The sequence below is a fragment of the Vitis riparia genome, chromosome 5 (genome assembly GCF_004353265.1).
Source record: "Vitis riparia cultivar Riparia Gloire de Montpellier isolate 1030 chromosome 5, EGFV_Vit.rip_1.0, whole genome shotgun sequence".
NCBI classification, from domain to species: domain Eukaryota; kingdom Viridiplantae; phylum Streptophyta; class Magnoliopsida; order Vitales; family Vitaceae; genus Vitis; species Vitis riparia.
In genome coordinates, this window is record NC_048435.1 from 6033396 (window position 1) to 6050731 (window position 17336).

At 38.1% G+C, this 17336-nt stretch overlaps 1 protein-coding gene across 2 annotated transcripts; it reads right to left on the reverse strand.

The window, feature by feature from the left end:
- Positions 1-1167: 1167 nt before the first annotated feature.
- Positions 1168-16894, reverse strand: LOC117914513 (acylamino-acid-releasing enzyme). Of its 2 annotated transcripts, none has more exons than XM_034829864.1 (18): positions 16739-16894; positions 15524-15699; positions 15030-15342; positions 14562-14783; positions 14242-14460; positions 14036-14107; positions 8338-8476; positions 7931-8082; positions 7757-7839; positions 7544-7665; positions 7333-7411; positions 5718-5892; positions 5207-5267; positions 4940-5062; positions 4327-4524; positions 1782-1850; positions 1587-1663; positions 1168-1499 (listed from the first exon to the last, which is right to left on the reverse strand). In XM_034829864.1, the coding sequence occupies exons 1-18, from the start codon at positions 16858-16860 to the stop codon at positions 1436-1438; spliced, it is 2466 nt and encodes an 821-aa protein (XP_034685755.1). In that variant the 5' UTR covers positions 16861-16894; the 3' UTR covers positions 1168-1435. The 2 variants fall into 2 exon arrangements, with proteins under 2 accessions (XP_034685755.1, XP_034685754.1); XM_034829863.1 differs by having other exon boundaries at positions 14036-14110.
- Positions 16895-17336: the final 442 nt, after the last annotated feature.

The window sequence follows — 17336 nt, forward strand, 5'->3', positions numbered from 1 at the left end:
GTATTCCAGACTTAGAGCTTGCATCATCATCTGAAACTTCTTCTAAAACTGAATCCACAGGCAGAAGTATAACAACAGGTTGCCTCTTCATATTCAAGCGTGACAATAGTACCCATGCATTGACAAATGGAGGATAATCCAACAATTCTCTTAACAGACTAGCCAAAACACCTTCAAGCCTCCTCTAAAACCCCCGAAACTGGTGAAACAGCCGAGCTACCTATACTCTCCAAATGCACCACCCTCTCTTTCTTACTCTCAAGCTCCTCTCTTCCTCCTTCGCTCTCTCCAGCTTCTTTTTTTTTTTTTTTCCTTTTTTCTTTTCCTCCCCTCTCTTTCTTTTTTCACCCAGAATAACCAAACAAAAAGCACCCTCCAAAACAGAAACGCACCCCCCTTCCCTTTCCAGCTGCCTGCCTCTGCCAAAAAAGCAAAAATCCCTTTTCTTTATCCCCGATCTGCCCCTCTAACCACCTGCAGAGACAGCCACCAAAAACCCCACTACCAGCCTGCAGCCTGCCCTATTTCTCTCTCATCCGCTCCCATGCAGCTGGCAGGAACTTTCTAGAAGACCCCTCCACGTGTCATCCTTCCATTGGCACTTCAAAAAGCAAGGTTGATTCACCTGTGGCTACTGAGGGTGCGACACGTGGCTCGCTGGGGTGGTGACACGTGGCTAAAAGATCTGCAGAAAAGAAAGACCTAAATGGGGGTCTACACATATTTTAGTTATTTTTTATTATTTTCACTTATTTTTTAAAGGTTATTTTAAGAAATAATTATATGAACATATAGAATAATTAAAAATAAAATATTAGATATAAAAATTATTTTTAAAAATATTAAAAATAGATTTAAAACATTTTAGATTTTCAAATAAATTATTGTTCTATAAAAATCAAAGAATAATTTTTAAAAACTATTTTTCAGAATTATTTTCAACAGCAGTTATCAAATAAATCCTAATTCTTCATAATCTACCACTCCAAAAGGAACACTTTTAAAAGCAACATGAGTTTAAAATAACATGTAAATCCTTTATTTTCTTTCCATCGAATTTTTAAGAACCAAACATATGTAAAGATTTCCTGAGAGGTTTTCTTTGGTCTATCACACTCAGGAAGTTCTATGTTGCACTTCCCTAACAAAAATCTCTTAGTGCTGATATTTGAGAATCAAGTGTAAATTTCTTTCAACTTAAACACAAGTTGCATGTAATTTTCTCATCTGTTTCCATCAAAACAATCACTGATTAATGAAACCTCTGTGGCTCAAGTCGATAACGTTATTATCATTGAATGAGGGTTTACAAAGGGCATAGCCAAACTACTTCAATAAGATGGAGGAGAAAATTTAGATGATTAAGCTGATTCAAGGTGGGTGTTGTAGTTTGAAGTATTTGCCTTCTGAGTAGGGCATTGGGAGAAAAGCTGGCTCATTCACAATACTTCTTGAACCATACTCCGATATTGAGAAAGCTTTCAAAGTCTGACTGTGGTCTGCGAAGAAAAAAACATGCCATCAGACTTCAACACAAAGTAAGTCATGGCGATAGAATTTGAAAAATATGGATGAAAGCATCATACCGTTCAATCGCATGAACATCATTGGGGAATATTATCACTTTGACCTCAACTCCCCTTTCTTTTAATTCCCTTGCATACTACAAATTTCAAACCAGCACAAGTAATGTAACCATCCATGAGCGAAAACCTTGGCACTAAATGAAGAGAAAATGTTTGTCACAGTTCAGATACAGAAGGATAAAAGAAAATTCTTACGTGCAATCCATTAGAAACTGGAACACGGAGATCCTGAGCACCCAAAAGAAAAAGGGTGGGTGTTTTAACCTGCAAAGTCATTAGTACATGGACTTTAGTAGCATCAATCTAATTTCAAGCACCAGCTCATACCAACAGATGATGTTGTAACTTGGTCTTTGCAATGGAAGCTAGCAGCTTGTGCTGGGCTCCATAGTTGAAGATTATAGGGCTAATGTTACAGCAAGCTTGGATTTGTGAAGCATGGCTTGTGCTTCACCCTGACCCCTATTTTGTAGGCTAACCAAAAATTTGAACTATGTTATGTATGCAAGAACTTCAGAAGTTTTTTCTTTTGTTGGTTATTATTAGCTCCATTCACCATGCCTGAACCAGGAGCCCAGCCTCACATCAATGCCACTTGCCTAAGCCAATGCCATTGCAGGCCAGGTACAGTTGCTATGTGAACCATGAACAGTGTTTCAAAAGGCTATTGAGGCTTATGCCTTAAGCCTTGCCCCAAGATGGCTTTAGTATGGTGTAGTCAAGGCTTAAGTCTCACTATATTGAGGCTAACTTACAACCTTGAACCTATAGCCTCGAGGCTATTGAGGCTTAAACCTCAAATACTCAATGGGTTTTAAAGGTTTTAGGGCCTTTACGGGCTTTCAACAAATATATTTTATAAGAGGTTCAAGATTCAATATTCAATGATCTTAATGTGTTTTGTGCTTTTATGGGGTCTTGGTTTAAATTTTAGTAGTTTTGTATTAGGCCTAAGGCTAGGATTTAAAACTTTTCCAAATTAAGGGCTTAATTGACTTCCAGCTGGTCTTTCAAATGGAGGGGAAAAAAGAGATTGAGAAGAACAAAGGAAGGATTTGTTGAACATTGTACTAGTTCAGTTCATATATAATCATTATCTTATTATTGATAAATAAAAGAAAAAGAGCACAACAATTGATGAATGAAGAAGAAAATAGGTAGACGTTAACATTAATGAAGAGAATCATACAATATTGTATAAGGCTAAAGATGGTTTTGAGGCATTTTGCTCAAATGAGGTAAGAAGTAAGCCTCAAGGTAGAAAAAGGTGTAAGTCTCAATTTAAACAACAAATAAATAGTAAAAAAGAAAAGAAAAACTCTCAAAAAATGGAAAAGTTATTAATAAAGTCACATGAAAATTTAATAATAAAAAACCATAAAATTCATAATAATCAAATTAATTGTTTGTTAAAATCAATAGTTCCTAATTTAGTCATCTCTTACAAAATCAAACTCTCTCTATGGTTTCATCAAATAATCTTTCAGCACTACCATCATTATCACTAATAGAATCCTCTAAGGAATTATAATCATATTCAATTGCTCTATTATCCTCCCCATCAGTGTTAATATCCACTCATTTTTCTTCTTCATCCATTAATTGCAAGGGTCCTTTTCCTTTATCTATCTATAACAAGGTAATATATGAGCTCAACCACTATGATGACCAACAACTCATTTATTTCTTCCTCTTAATATCTTTTTTCCCTCTCCACTTGAAGGGTTAATTGATAGCCAACAAAGCCCTAGCCAATCAAAAAAAAAAAAAAAAAAAAAAGCCAACAAAGCCCTTACTTTGTAAAAGATTCAATCCTAGTCTTGGACCCAAGATAGAACTTATAAATCATATCAAAGCCCACAAAACCACAAATTACTAAGGCAATTCAATATTGGGACTAAACTTCTTATAAAAATATACAAAAGGCTCATAAAGGCAATAAACCCATTAAAACCCTTCGAATATTTCAGGCTTAAGTCACAATAGCCTCAAGAAGGCGAGGCTTAAGCCTCAATTACCTTACACTGAGGCTATAGCCTTACGGGAAATTTGTAGAGCCTTGCTTGAGTCTCAGTAGCCTTTTAAAATACTATGGTGATAGAGCGATAGAATATGATTATCATTCCTTAGAGAATCCTACAAGCAATAGTGATGGTAGTGTTGAATATTATTGTGATGAAGTCATAAGAGAGTTGGATTTTAAAGAAGATAAAAGGGAATTCAATTAGAAATTATTGATAATGACAAACAATTAATTCAACTATTACAAATTCTATGGTTTTCTTATTATTTAATTTTCATTTGATTCATTTGAAAGCGTCAGCTTCCCTTACCAATTTGATTATCTATTTTAATAGTATTTTCTCCTTTTTTTCTTTTTGAGATTTTTCTTTTCTTTTTTCTTCTTATTTATTTATTTATTTATTTGTTTGAGGCTTATGCCTTATTCCATCTCGAGGTTTACCCCCCACCTCATTTGGTCAAAATACCTCAAAGCCTTGCTCAGCCTTTTAAAACATTAACCATGAGAGTGTTTGCAGTTGCTAAATGGATGGAAAACCCTCATATTGATCAATATGGCAATGAATATACCCATGGGATGCATTTTTGCACCTAGCAGTTATAGTTTGGCTCTGGATCCTAGTTTACAATCACATTTCCATTGTAAAATGCTTTTATCAGAAACCTTTGAGCAGCAACCAAATGTAATAAAGGAAAAAATAGTCTTCAATCAGCATACCTTGTGGATGTGTGATACAGGAGATTTGCTGTGAAGAAGAGTCAGTTGTTCAGCTGAAGGTGCTTCAGTAAAGCTATCTTTTCCTTGACTTCCATATGCCTCCACAAAGCACCAATCAGGTATATCAGTTGTACCCACCATCAGGGCCAGGTTACAAACAGGATTCCTCACAGCAGCTACTGCAAACTTATCTGGTGCCTGCAGCATGTTGAAAGACAAGATCAATCAAAGCGACTTCTTGGTCACTTCAGAAAACAAATATACATGGAAGGATGAAAATCCAGAAATCCCATCTCACAAGTGTATGCAAGGTAGATAAATGAAAAAAAAACATATCAAGTAAATGCAGGTTGGCAAAGCCACCACTTGTTAACTACATGTTAGCATTTATTCCAAATTCCATTCATGGTTTTCTTAATTGGCCAATTTGTGACAGAATATATCTATGGAGCGCCCTTCAACTGATGATAATATCTTCAATCATCAAAGCTAGATTCCAAAACATAAGAAATTAAAGAAACAAGAGATATAGGAAGAAAGTTCAGCAAAAAAATGTGGGCATAATGCCAAAAGATTGAACTCCAAAAGTCACACTTTCACAAAGCAACTGCACCTGACCAATCAAGTGGCTTGTTAGAAAGCCACCATGGGAACCACCAACTACAGCTATTTTAGATGGATCACAAAGCCCCATGTCAATGACATGATCTATTGCTGTTAGAACATCATTGACGTCCTGCACATAGTAAGCATTAGATATTAGGGTCTGCATGCTACTCCAAAATTATTTTTGTTAAGTTAGCATGAAGAAAATCTAATCATTAATTGAACTAGTAAAATATCAAAGCATGAATAAATACATCAGAATAAGAAACGGAACCTGGGACCCAATTTTCCCTGGAAGAGATTGCAATGCTTCCTCACCAAATCCCAATGAACCTCTGAAAAGAAGTTATCAAGCTCAGCCCTTGACCACTGAATAAACTGATAGAGAAAAAAAGCTTGTCCAAGTTTCTAATACTAAAACAACCAAATAAAAAAACATGATGTTTGCATTGGGTTACAAGAGATCACCAAGCCACTCCCCTTAGCATCAAACAACATCATGTCAATGAAGAATAACAACAAAAAACACCAAGGAACCTCCTCTTCAGGAGAAGCAGGCAGATGCCAGTAGGAGTAAGGGGGAGGGAAGGAAATAGAAGTCCATTAATGCAATCTATTTGACCACCAACTCATCTTTAAATGAAAGAAAGAGAGAAAGGGAGAGAAGGGGCGAGAGACTCCCATGAGTTAAATAGTATCAAATGAGAAAAATTGGAATATTCAACAACTAAAAGCAACATCTATTAATATTGAAAAAAATAAAAAAGAGGAAAAGTATCACTTACCTGTAATTTACGATTAGTAAGCTGTAACCTAGTGAAGAGAGAAATGCCAAATTCTTTGAAAAGCTTGACGATGAGACAGAATGCGGTCCCCCATGAAGGACCACAATTAGTGGATCACATGTATCATTCTTCTTGTTGGAAGATACAAATATAGCTTCAAAAGGTTTGCGGGAACCTGAAATGAATTTAACACATGTGGATCACTGAAGTCAATGCAGTGTAACAGACAGCATAATTACTAAGATTTTACATTTCTGGTAACAAAAGGAAAAAAGAACAATGAAGTAATTTTTCTTTCTTTCTAAAAGAAATGATCCATCACATCGTTGATTTGTTCCCATGCCCATAAAAAGGAGGATAGCTGCCTATGCCAATCCACTTGAATTCTTAATTAGAAAAATCAGTTTTATTTTTCATCGATCAATTTAACTGTTCAAGTTATTTCTGCTAGCAACGAAATGCTTCAATCTCTCAATTAACAGGATGAGCCCATGTCTCTTTGCATGAGACACTGTCATTATTGATTTTCTCCATCATGTTTTGTTGATTAAAATGCCATAGCAGTTCTCAGTTCAAAGAAGCGAAATTACCCAAAGAAATAATAATAACAATATTTCTGTTAGCAACGAAATCCTTCAATCTCTCGGTTAACAGGATGAGGCCATGTCTCTTTGCATGAGACACTGTCATTATTGATTTCCTCCATCATGTTTTGTTGATTAAAATGTCATAGCAGTTCTCAGTTCAAAGAAAGGAAATCACCCAAAGAAATAATAATAACAATATTTCTGTTAGCAACGAAATCCTTCAATCTCTTGGTTAACAGGATGAGCCCATGTCTCTTTGCATGAGACATGTCATTATTGATTTTCTCCATAATAGAGCCCAACGTAAATTCTAGTTTAAAGAACTATGAGATATTTGCTAAGGCAAGGAGTGGAACCTCAAATCCCATAGTTAAAATCAAATTCTTATGGCTTGAGCTAATTAATCTCCTGGATTATATTTTACAAAAACAGCACAACATACACACTGTTGAGGCTGGATTGAATGACCTAGGTCCAGAGAAGGCCAATTTGCAACCTGGTTGTGAAGATCAGAAGATTAAAAATTTCAGATGTGATCTACAAGAAAGCTGTAATAAGAGAAACTGAAGTAAATTGAGGGAGAAAGATAGGTGTAAGAAATTGAGAAAGGTTGAACAAAGGAACTAGCGGAGACTGGAAATATATCATTATAAAAACATTAAGTCAATCCATGTTTTAGGGAAGAGAACTAGTGAGAAACTTGAGAAGTGAGAGAGCTGAAAATTCAGGGCAATGAGTTGGTGCAGCAGCATCCAAGGGAAGGCAGGAGTAAAGAGGATGACAAACCATGGGGTCTATTTGGAAAATAAATAAAGGACAAACAAAGAGAGGCAAATGATATCCTTGCTTTTCCTACAAAATAACTACAAAGAAGTTCCATATCACAAGATGATAAATGTAAAAGATTTAAACTATATAGGCAGGTACACTGCACAAACTCTAGAACTTCTTGTCTGACATAAACTCAAAACAATTGCATTAATATAGGAGACATGATTTTGACATGAAAACTCAAGGCTATATAATACCTTTTGTGAGGCAATCAGAAACATCCTTGACTGGAATCTTCATTATGCTGAATTGAAGAGATGAGAGCAGGGATCTAATCTGTAGCACATCATTGCAAGAGACTCAGTTCATAGTTTTTTGATAGGAGGAGACTCAGTTCATAGTTAAAAATGTTAAGTATCAAAGAGAATCAATACATTTCCATAGAGTCCAAAATAAAATATTATAAACCTTCTCAGAGCATCTGGGTATGGGATTTGAAACATCTAGCCAACTCCATGAATCACTCGCAGTTGTCTTCTCAGCAAGCCAACCATACTTCATTTCAGGAATGTCTATTGGACTGCTACATACTATGAGTAGGAAACAGAAACTAGAAATTTGGTTACAAATTTTGTTTTTGATATACAATGCTATTAATAAGGATCATAATTTAATGTTTACCTGCAACAATATTATCCCCATCCAATGTAAGAACATTCCATGAAAATCCTGAGTCATTAGGGCTGACATGTGACACATTCCCACTGTAAACAGATAAGCATATCAGGGATTAATTATTCAAACAAGACCATAACACATATCCATGAGAAGAAATGCACAGCTATAGTTAGTTACCTCAACACATCCACAGAAAGAATTACTTGAGTGCTATGCCAGGCAGAAGACAAAATCATAGTGCATCCATCAGAAAGCCATGGGTTACTAAGGATGCTTGAACAATACAGCCCAGGGAAGTAACCATCCTCAGCACACATCATAACAGGAATCTAAAAATGTGACACAGAATGAGGCAATGACAAGTGCAACTGAATACAATATAGAGTATAAGACTCATTCAACATGCTGCATATTTCTTTCTATTCCCTAAACAATCTTTTATGAAATTAATATATTTAAAAAACATTAGGGTGGTTATAGGATATGTGAGGACAAAAAACTAAGAATTACACAGATTGACTAACTGTGTGAACCGCACCTCAGAAGTTATGTTAAATTTAACAGATATAAACTGAAAAGCTCACCACATCAACAATGTTTGCAGATGGGCATGGTTTCCCATCAGTTGGCCAAGCAATTCTGTGAAGTGAATCAGTTGCAGAATGTGCCCCAGAATCCACAGAACTTTTTGCAGATAAAAACACAAGAAACTTTCCATCTGGGCTGGAAATCAAACAATTCATAAATAAACATAAGATCCATAGCTGTATCTCAAATTAATTTTGGTAGAGTAATTTCAACAACTAATAAAGTCACCTAAAATCCTCTATATGGAATACTAATGGAATTTGCCTCTCCACAGCAACAAACAAGGGTACAGTAGCTATTACCCATAACAGAATTAAATGGAAGGAAATTGAAGATGTTGTTGAGAGAGAGAGAAAGAAGAAAAACCTTAATTCTCATTAATGTAATTATCTACTTACAATTGAGAAATATATATATATACAAGGCTAGGAGTCCTAACTACCATACATGTATCCTATATTAACAAGGAAAGGTTATATACTATAAATACATTATATTCAACACTCCCCCTCAAGCTGGAGCATATACGTCATATGCACCAAGCTTGTTACAAATATATTTAATCCTAGGACCTCTGAGAGATTTAGTGAAGATGTCAGCTAGTTGATCATTTGAATTAACAAAACTTGTAGCAACACATCCTGATGCGATCTTCTCTCTAATGAAATGACAGTCAACTTCAATATGTTTGGTCCTTTCATGAAAGACTGGATTGGATGCAATATGTAATGCGGCCTGGTTATCACATATGAGTTTCATCTGTTCATCCTTTCCAAATCTCAACTCTAGAAGAAGATGTCTCAACCATATGAGTTCACATGTTGCCAAGCCATAGCTCGATACTCGGCTTCAGCGCTAGATCTGGCCACTACATCTTGTTTCTTACTCTTCCAAGATATTAGATTACCTCCAATAAAACACAGTACCCTGAAGTGGAACGTCTATCTGTGGGTGAGCCAGCCCAATCTGCATCTGTGTAACCAACAACCTGAGTATGACCTCTGTTCTCGTACAACACACCTTGGCCTGGTGTACTTTTGATATATCGAAGAATGCGGATTACAGCATCCCAATGGCTATCACATGGTGACTGTAGGAATTGACTAACAACACTCACAGGAAAAGAAATGTCTGGACGAGTAATGGTGAGATAGTTCAATTTACCTACGAGCCGTCGATATCTCCCGGGGTCTCCTAAAGGCTCCCCCTGTCCTGGTACAAGTTTGACATTCGGATCCATAGGTGTGTCTACCGGTTTACAGTCTAACATACCAGTTTCTTCCAGGATGTCTAAAGCATACTTCCTTTGGGAAAGGACCACAGCAGAACTGGATTGAGCTATCTCAATTCCCAAGAAATACTTGAGTTTCCCCAAGTCTTTGGTCTGAAAGTGGGTAAAAGGTGTTGCTTTAGTTTCTGAATACCATCCTGATCACTGCCTGTAATGACGATGTCGTCCACATAAACAACCAGATAAATACACTGCCCCAAAGAGTTATGATGATAGAAAACTGAATGGTCTGCTGTACTGCGAAGCATGCCAAACTCTTGAACAACAGAACTAAAACGGCTAAACCATGCTCGAGGAGATTGTTTCAAGCCATATAGAGAACGGCGTAACCTGCATACTAAACCAGACTCCCCCTGAGCAACAAAACCAGGAGGTTGCTCCATATAAACTTCCTCGGCAAGATCACCATGAAGGAAGGCATTTTTAATATCCAATTGATAAAGAGGCCAAGAACACATGGCAGCCATGGAGAGAAGCAGACGAACAGAAGCAATCTTGGCAACCGGAGAGAATGTGTCACCATAATCAGAACCATAAACCTGAGTATAGCCTTTAGCAACTAAGCGGGCCTTAAGGCGATCAACCTGACCATCAGGACCAACCTTAACTGCGTAAACCCAACGACAACCAACGGTAGATTTACCCGAGGGTAAAACAACAAGATCCCAAGTGCCATTAGAGTGCAGAGCAGTCATTTCATCCACCATTGCCTGTCGCCAGCCTGGATGGGAAAGAGCTTCATGGGTGCTCTTTGGAAGAGAAACAGAGGATATAGCAGAAACAAAAGCAGAATAGGGTGAAGATAATCGATGATAACTCAAAAATTGTAAATAGGATGAGGATTACGAGTAGAGCGAGTACCTTTCCGAACAGCAATGGGTAAGTCATTAGGAGAAGGCAGAGCCGGGGTAGGTGAAGCCGAAGGGATAGGAAGTGAGTCAGCAGGTGCCTCAGCAAAAGGGAGAGGAGCAACGACACGAGGGCGACGATGATAAACCTGAAGTGGCCGAGGAGGCATAGCATCAGGTGGGGAGACAATGGGAATAGGCAAGACTTCAGAAACAGGAAGAGACTCAGAAGTGGTGGAAAAGAATGGTGAGTCCTCAAAGAAGGTGACATCAGCGGAGATAAAGTATCGATGAGTCTCAAGGGAATAACAACGATAACCCTTCTGAAGTCTAGAGTATCCCAAGAAGAGACACTTCATGGCTTTGGCGGAAAGCTTGTCCTGTCCAGGAGTGAGAATATGAACAAAGCAAGTACAACCAAAGACACGAGGAGGAAGGAAATAAAGTGGTTGGTCAGGGAAGAGAAGGGAGTGAGGAATCTGATCATGTAAGACAGAGGAGGGCATACGATTAATCAAATAACAAGCGGTAAGAACAGCGTCCCCCCAAAAACGAAAAGGAACATTGCTATGGAGGAGGAGAGTACGAGCTGTCTCAACAAGATGTCGATTCTTGCGTTCAGCTACCCCATTTTGTTGAGGAGTATGAGCACAAGAAGACTGATGAAGAATCCCATGATGAGACATAAACGAAGTAAATGGGGCTGAAAAATATTCCCTGGCATTGTCACTGCGTAACACACGAATAGAAACATTGAACTGGGTTTGGATTTCAGCATAAATTTCTGGAAAATAGAGAATAACTCAGCTCGATTTTCATTAAAAATAACCAAGTACATCGAGAATAATCATCAATGAAGTGACAAAATACTGAAATCCTAAAGTAGACGCAGTCCGACAAGGACCCCAAACATCAGTGTGGACAAGCTCAAAAGGAGACTTTGCCCGATTATTCAAACGCTTTGGGAACGAGACACGAGTATGTTTCCCAAGCTGACATGACTCACACGGAAGCGACGATAAAGTGGAAAAACGAGGGACCATCTTCTGGAACTTGGAGAGACTAGGGTGGCCCAGACGATTGTGAATGAGGAGAGGAGCATCAGTGGAAATGCAAACTGCAGGAGATGAATCCGAGGTGAGGTGATAGAGGCCTTGAGACTCACGTCCTATGCCAATCGTCTTCCCCGTACTCCGGTCCTGCAAGGTCACAAATTTATCAGAAAAGGTAATAGAGCAATTAAGAGTACGAGTGATTTTGCTGATGGAAATAAGATTAAAAGGACATTCAGGAGTATAAAGGACAGAAGTGAGAGGTAGAGAAGGCAGAGGAAGGGCCAAACCAATACCTTTAGCCACAGTTTGAGAACCATTAGCTAAGGTAACATTAGGTAAAGCAGAGGTAGTAGTAATAGAGGAGAAAAGATCCTTATTACCAGATAAGTGATCAGAAGCTCCAGAATCTAGAATCCAGGGTCCAAGAGAAGATGTGTGGGTAAGGCAGGCAGAGGCATTACCAGGCTGGGCAACAGAGGCAACAGAAGCCTGAGATGCGGAAGAGCTCGGAGCTTGAGGCAGCGGAGAATCAGAGGACTGGGCCACATGGGCAGTGCGAGGAGGTCGTCCATGTAACTGATAGCAACGATCGCGAGTGTGGCCAAGTTTATTGCAATAGGTGCAATGAGGACGTTGACCTCTACCTCGGGTACCACTACGGCCTCCTCGAGAGTTAGTTTGAGAAACTAACACAGAAGAATCTGAAGTGCTATCAAATGGCAAAGTCTGAGTGGAGGAGATACGGAGGAGGCGAGCAAACACATCATCCAAGGACGGAACTGATGAACTACAAGAATCTGATCGCGGACAGGTTCAAGATCCGGACGGAGGCCAATAAGAGTAAGAACCATGAAGAACTTGTCAAGCTGTGTTTGTTGAGCCCCAACATCAGGAGTAAGAGGCATCACAGTCAAGAACTCCTCCTTAAGAGAGGCAATCTGGCCAATATAAGTAGATAGATCCAAGTCCTGTTGGCTGAGATGGACAATTGCAGAAGCCACCTTATAAAGACGCTGGATATCATTCGTATATAATCCTTTGGCCTGAGTCCAAAATTTAAAACAAGTTTTGTAGGCCCGAAGATGAAGAAGAATCTTGGGATCAACCGATTGCCATAATACACTACATAACTGTGCATCTATCTTCCTCCACTGTACGCGGTCAACCTCAGGGATATCTGCCTCCTGTGTAATCAAGTGATCCTCATATCCTTGACCCATAAACCAAAGTTCAACAGACGCAGACCAGGAAAGATAATTGTCACTGCCAACCAATTTCTCCGAAGTAATCATAGGAGATCCAGATATAACAGCGGAAAAAATGGAATTTTTAGTAGTCATATCTACTTATCTGAAGAATGAAGTATGTTTGGATCGAAGAGAGCCCTAATACGGCTTCAGATTGCGGCGTGGCACCACCGAAAAAGGGAGACGGCCTCAGATCGCGGCGTGGTACCACCAGAAAGGTAGAAGAACACTTCCCAAGGCACGTGCAGGGATTGGAGTGGAGAAAAAGTAGTCGGAGCTTCGCCGGAAAGGCTGTTTGGAGGGCCGACGGAGACAAAAATCCCCAAAAGAGGTATGTGCAGGGCTCGGATGGGAGAACCAGGGAGGTAGGGAGGCTGGTCGGCGTCAGGCGAAGCTGGAGGAGGAGGCGCGTCGCCGGAAAAGGCCTCACGCGCCCTCACGCGCCGGCGCGTGAGATTCAGTCGCCGGCCGGAAATTTGCGCGTGGACGGCGCGTGGATGGGATTTTGGTGCCGGTGCCTTCACAAAAGTTGTAGATCTCCTCCAGGCGCTCCTTCTGGTATAGTCGGTGTCGGAAAAATACGTCGCCGGAAAAGCTCGCCGGAAAATTCGCCGGAAAAGTTCGCCGGCGGTGAGTAGTTTCTGTCGACGATCCGAATGACCGGAAAGTATTGGAAGATGGGGAAGGTGACCGGAATGAAACACGGTCACCGGAAGGTTTCCCGGAGTTGATGACACGGGAAACAAGAAAGAATTAGGTTTTCTTCCTTGGCTCTGATACCATGTTGAGAGAGAGAGAAAGAAGAAAAACCTTAATTCTCATTAATGTAATTATCTACTTACAATTGAGAAATATATATATATACAAGGCTAGGAGTCCTAACTACCATACATGTATCCTATATTAACAAGGAAAGGTTATATACTATAAATACATTATATTCAACAGATGTCATTTCAAAAAATAAATTGTCCATTAAAATTTGTAATTACTTAATATATTAAACTCAACAGTATACATTAAAGAATGAAAATGGAAGTAAACAAGGTAATCTTTCAGGCCTGTCCTTGGCTGGCCATCTAAGACATGCATTTTCACATAGGAATATTTTATGAAAGTAGCACCAGATTTATTGCAACATATGCACTCTATGAAAAGATATTGCATGCTAAATAACTGGGAAAAAAAATGGTATTTATAGATCTCAATGAAGAAAGTTGAAAAACAATTATCTGAGATAATAGTAAACACACCTGAACCTTGGAAAGAAAGCACTACTAATGCTTTGAGTTAGATTAACCACAGTTGAATCTTCATTTACATTGCTGCTGGAATGTATTAAGAAAGTAAAAATTACATCAAAGTTGAAGTTTGTTTGCATAGTCTTCAACACACAATGAGTGTTGATGAGTAGAAAGATAGACAAATCATAACATATCAATCAAAGCAAGTAACCCACTTGGACTGAAGTTCGTTGGCTTTTGATTCACAAAATGGAGCCCTGACTGCATACAAGGCACAGGGCCGATTGTAGCAATACTTAATGCCAAGCTTCCTTGTCTCTGATGACCACCCAACAAAAACCAAATATTGAGAGAAGCCTTCAGCCAATGGAGCCCATATAACTTGTCCTATACTCAAGGATTTGCTAATTCCTTCAACAGCATGCACCTCGCCACTGTATATCACAAGGAAGTTAAAATTAAACATCTAATCCAGAACCAAAGCCTCTCTGTCCTATCATAGCATTATCATGAGCAGAAACTAGTATATTTGGACCTCTCAATATTGATGACAAAAAGTGCAGGCTGCCTTTTCCCAGCATAAGTTTCCCCCCAATGCTCCTCCCATTCTCCTAGACCTTTCCAGCTGCCAGACTCCTTGTCTGCAGAATCTCCTTTCTTATAGCCTGAACCACCAAATGTGGGCTTGGAGGGAGATGGCTCTTCAGCAACATAAGCAATTAGAGTTTCATCAGAGTTCCAAGAAATTCCCTCAAACCTGTGAGCCATCAATGAAGAACTTCTATGTTAACTATGACAATGTGGAAAACACTGCAATTTTTAGAACAACCAGTAATATCACCAAATATACAAACTTCTTGGGAAGCCACAGAAAATAACAATACATATGAAAGCCTCAACAACAACAACAGAGAGAGACAGAGACAGAGAGAGAAAGAGAGCTGTGCTAACATTAAAGCACAGTCCATTTGCTAACAATATGAAAATTAGATTGATAAATTACCATCCATCAGTATATACTGAGCCATGAACAGATTGAGGGACGTTGAACTCCTTTTCTAACTGAGATGGGCCCCAGATTTCAAATTGAGTGGGAGACTCATTTTCAGGATTTCGAACTACAAGAAGCTTTGAACCTGAAGGTGATGGAACCATTGTAGACACGCCCATCATCTCAATAGGAAATGGAGCCCATTGAAAGTTTACAGAATGGTCACTTTCTTTTGAGATATGAGCGGATAAAATTTGTTTCCTCCTCTTGTTGGCCAGTAGATTTGTTTGGCTAATTGAAAACATTGCCTGGGAGCCTTTTCCTCCTGCAAAATTATTATGCACCAGTGCAATAGTCAGCTATAGGTATCAGCTTGAGAAAAAAAAAATAAAAATGAGGAAACAAATACAAATAACAACAACAACAACAATAATAATAATAATAATGCTGAGCACAATCTTCTGCTGCACATTGAAGAAGAAATGCAAAAGCACAAGAAGCTATACCACTGTCACGCTTGAAAGTCCATGCCTTGTCAATGCTGGCAATGCTAGTGAACTCTTTGAGTAACTTAGACTGTGAAGCATATGTTTCCTCCATTGCTGGATCTATACCCAGGGGCACTTCCTTCATAGAGCTGGATCCACAACTAGCCATGACCAACGAGGTTGGCAAGCTTCTACTGCAAGTTCAATGTGAAATTAAAAGATTAATAAACCATATTTTAGAAATGGACAAGCTTCTCAATCAGGCAAGAAATCATCCATCTATATGAGATCCAATGTGAAACACAAGAAAGTTTTGGCAACTCAACACTTGAGGCACCAGTTTCAATAATGGGGAATAACAAAGGTACTGACAATTTCCAATATCCCTCCCACACCAAAGGGAAAAAACAAAAACAAAAACAAAAACAAAGAAAAAAAAACCCAAAAGAACTTGTATTCTCCTATATAGTTTACATTGCATTGTAAATATATGAACAACTCCATATCTTGGCCCCCTGAAAACTGTCGTGAGGAAAAAAAGAAAAATCAAATGAAGAGATTAAAATAGCATCTTAACAATTCATATATGTAATCTGTGTTTGCATATCCATATTGGCCAGCCCACTTCAACTACAGCAGCAGCTATTGGCCAGCTGCAATCCCTTTAGCGGCAAAAAAATGGGGAGGTTTTGAAAATCCCCACATTTTTTGGTGATTTTCTGAATCAATTTTGTCTCATTCTGGCCAGGCAGATTTCCCTACAAACTCAGCATGCCCAATTTATTGATTCCCTTCTACTTAAAAAATAAATAAATAAATAAAATTTATAGAGAAAACTCATATACCCAGAAAATTAAAAACGACAAACAAGCATATACTCCTTTCAATTATCTAAACAAAGACAACCCCTCTTAGAAAATTATACTAATAACCCGATTCCAGGGATTCATAAAAAGGAAAAATATTCGAAATAGAGAAAACCAAATGCAAAAAGGAAAAGAAAAGAAAAATAAAAGGGAAAAGACACAACTGACATGATATAACCTGTGATTCATACACAAAAATCATCCATAAAACTAAAAATTCAAAAAAAAAATAAAAACCCATCGAAGAAGATATCAAAGTAAGAACACGCATCAACTAATTACTTTAGCATACACCATAAATCACCTTAAAAATCAGTAACACAGAAGTAAGCAAAATGTACAAGAGCGAGAGAAAAGAAGCGATTACGTTGAGAGAGAAAAGGGTCTGAGAGGAGTGGAGCGACGAGCAGAAAAGGAAGGAGGGAATCGAGCGAGAAGCGAGCTCACGCACCAATCCGAGGTAATAATGGTCATACGCAAGCTCGCCATTCTAATACTCCACTCCCCATTGGGTCACTTCTAAAGATGCTCACTGTACATTGACGACAAAAATGATAAAATATTTTTAACAATAATTTATGTGTATTATATAGTTTATAATGACTTAAAAGTATAGTCTATAAAAAATATTATATGCGGTCTACATATTTTTATTAAAATCCAGCCTTTTGGAATCTGTTTGCTATTGTGTACAAAAATAATTTTCTAAAGGACGTTTTTTAAAAATAAAATAAAAGCAATGACATAAATTATTTTAAAAATTGTTTTTAAAAATTCATAACACCATTCAACCATTGTTATTTATTTCCAATTTTTTAAAATCAAATAAAAATAAATTTCAAAAAATAAATAAAAATTACTTTCATATGTTTTTAAAAATTAAAGGAAAACATAAAATAAAATTAAACATGTCATACCAAAAATCTTCAAAATATAATATTTTATTTAAATTACATGTATTTTTT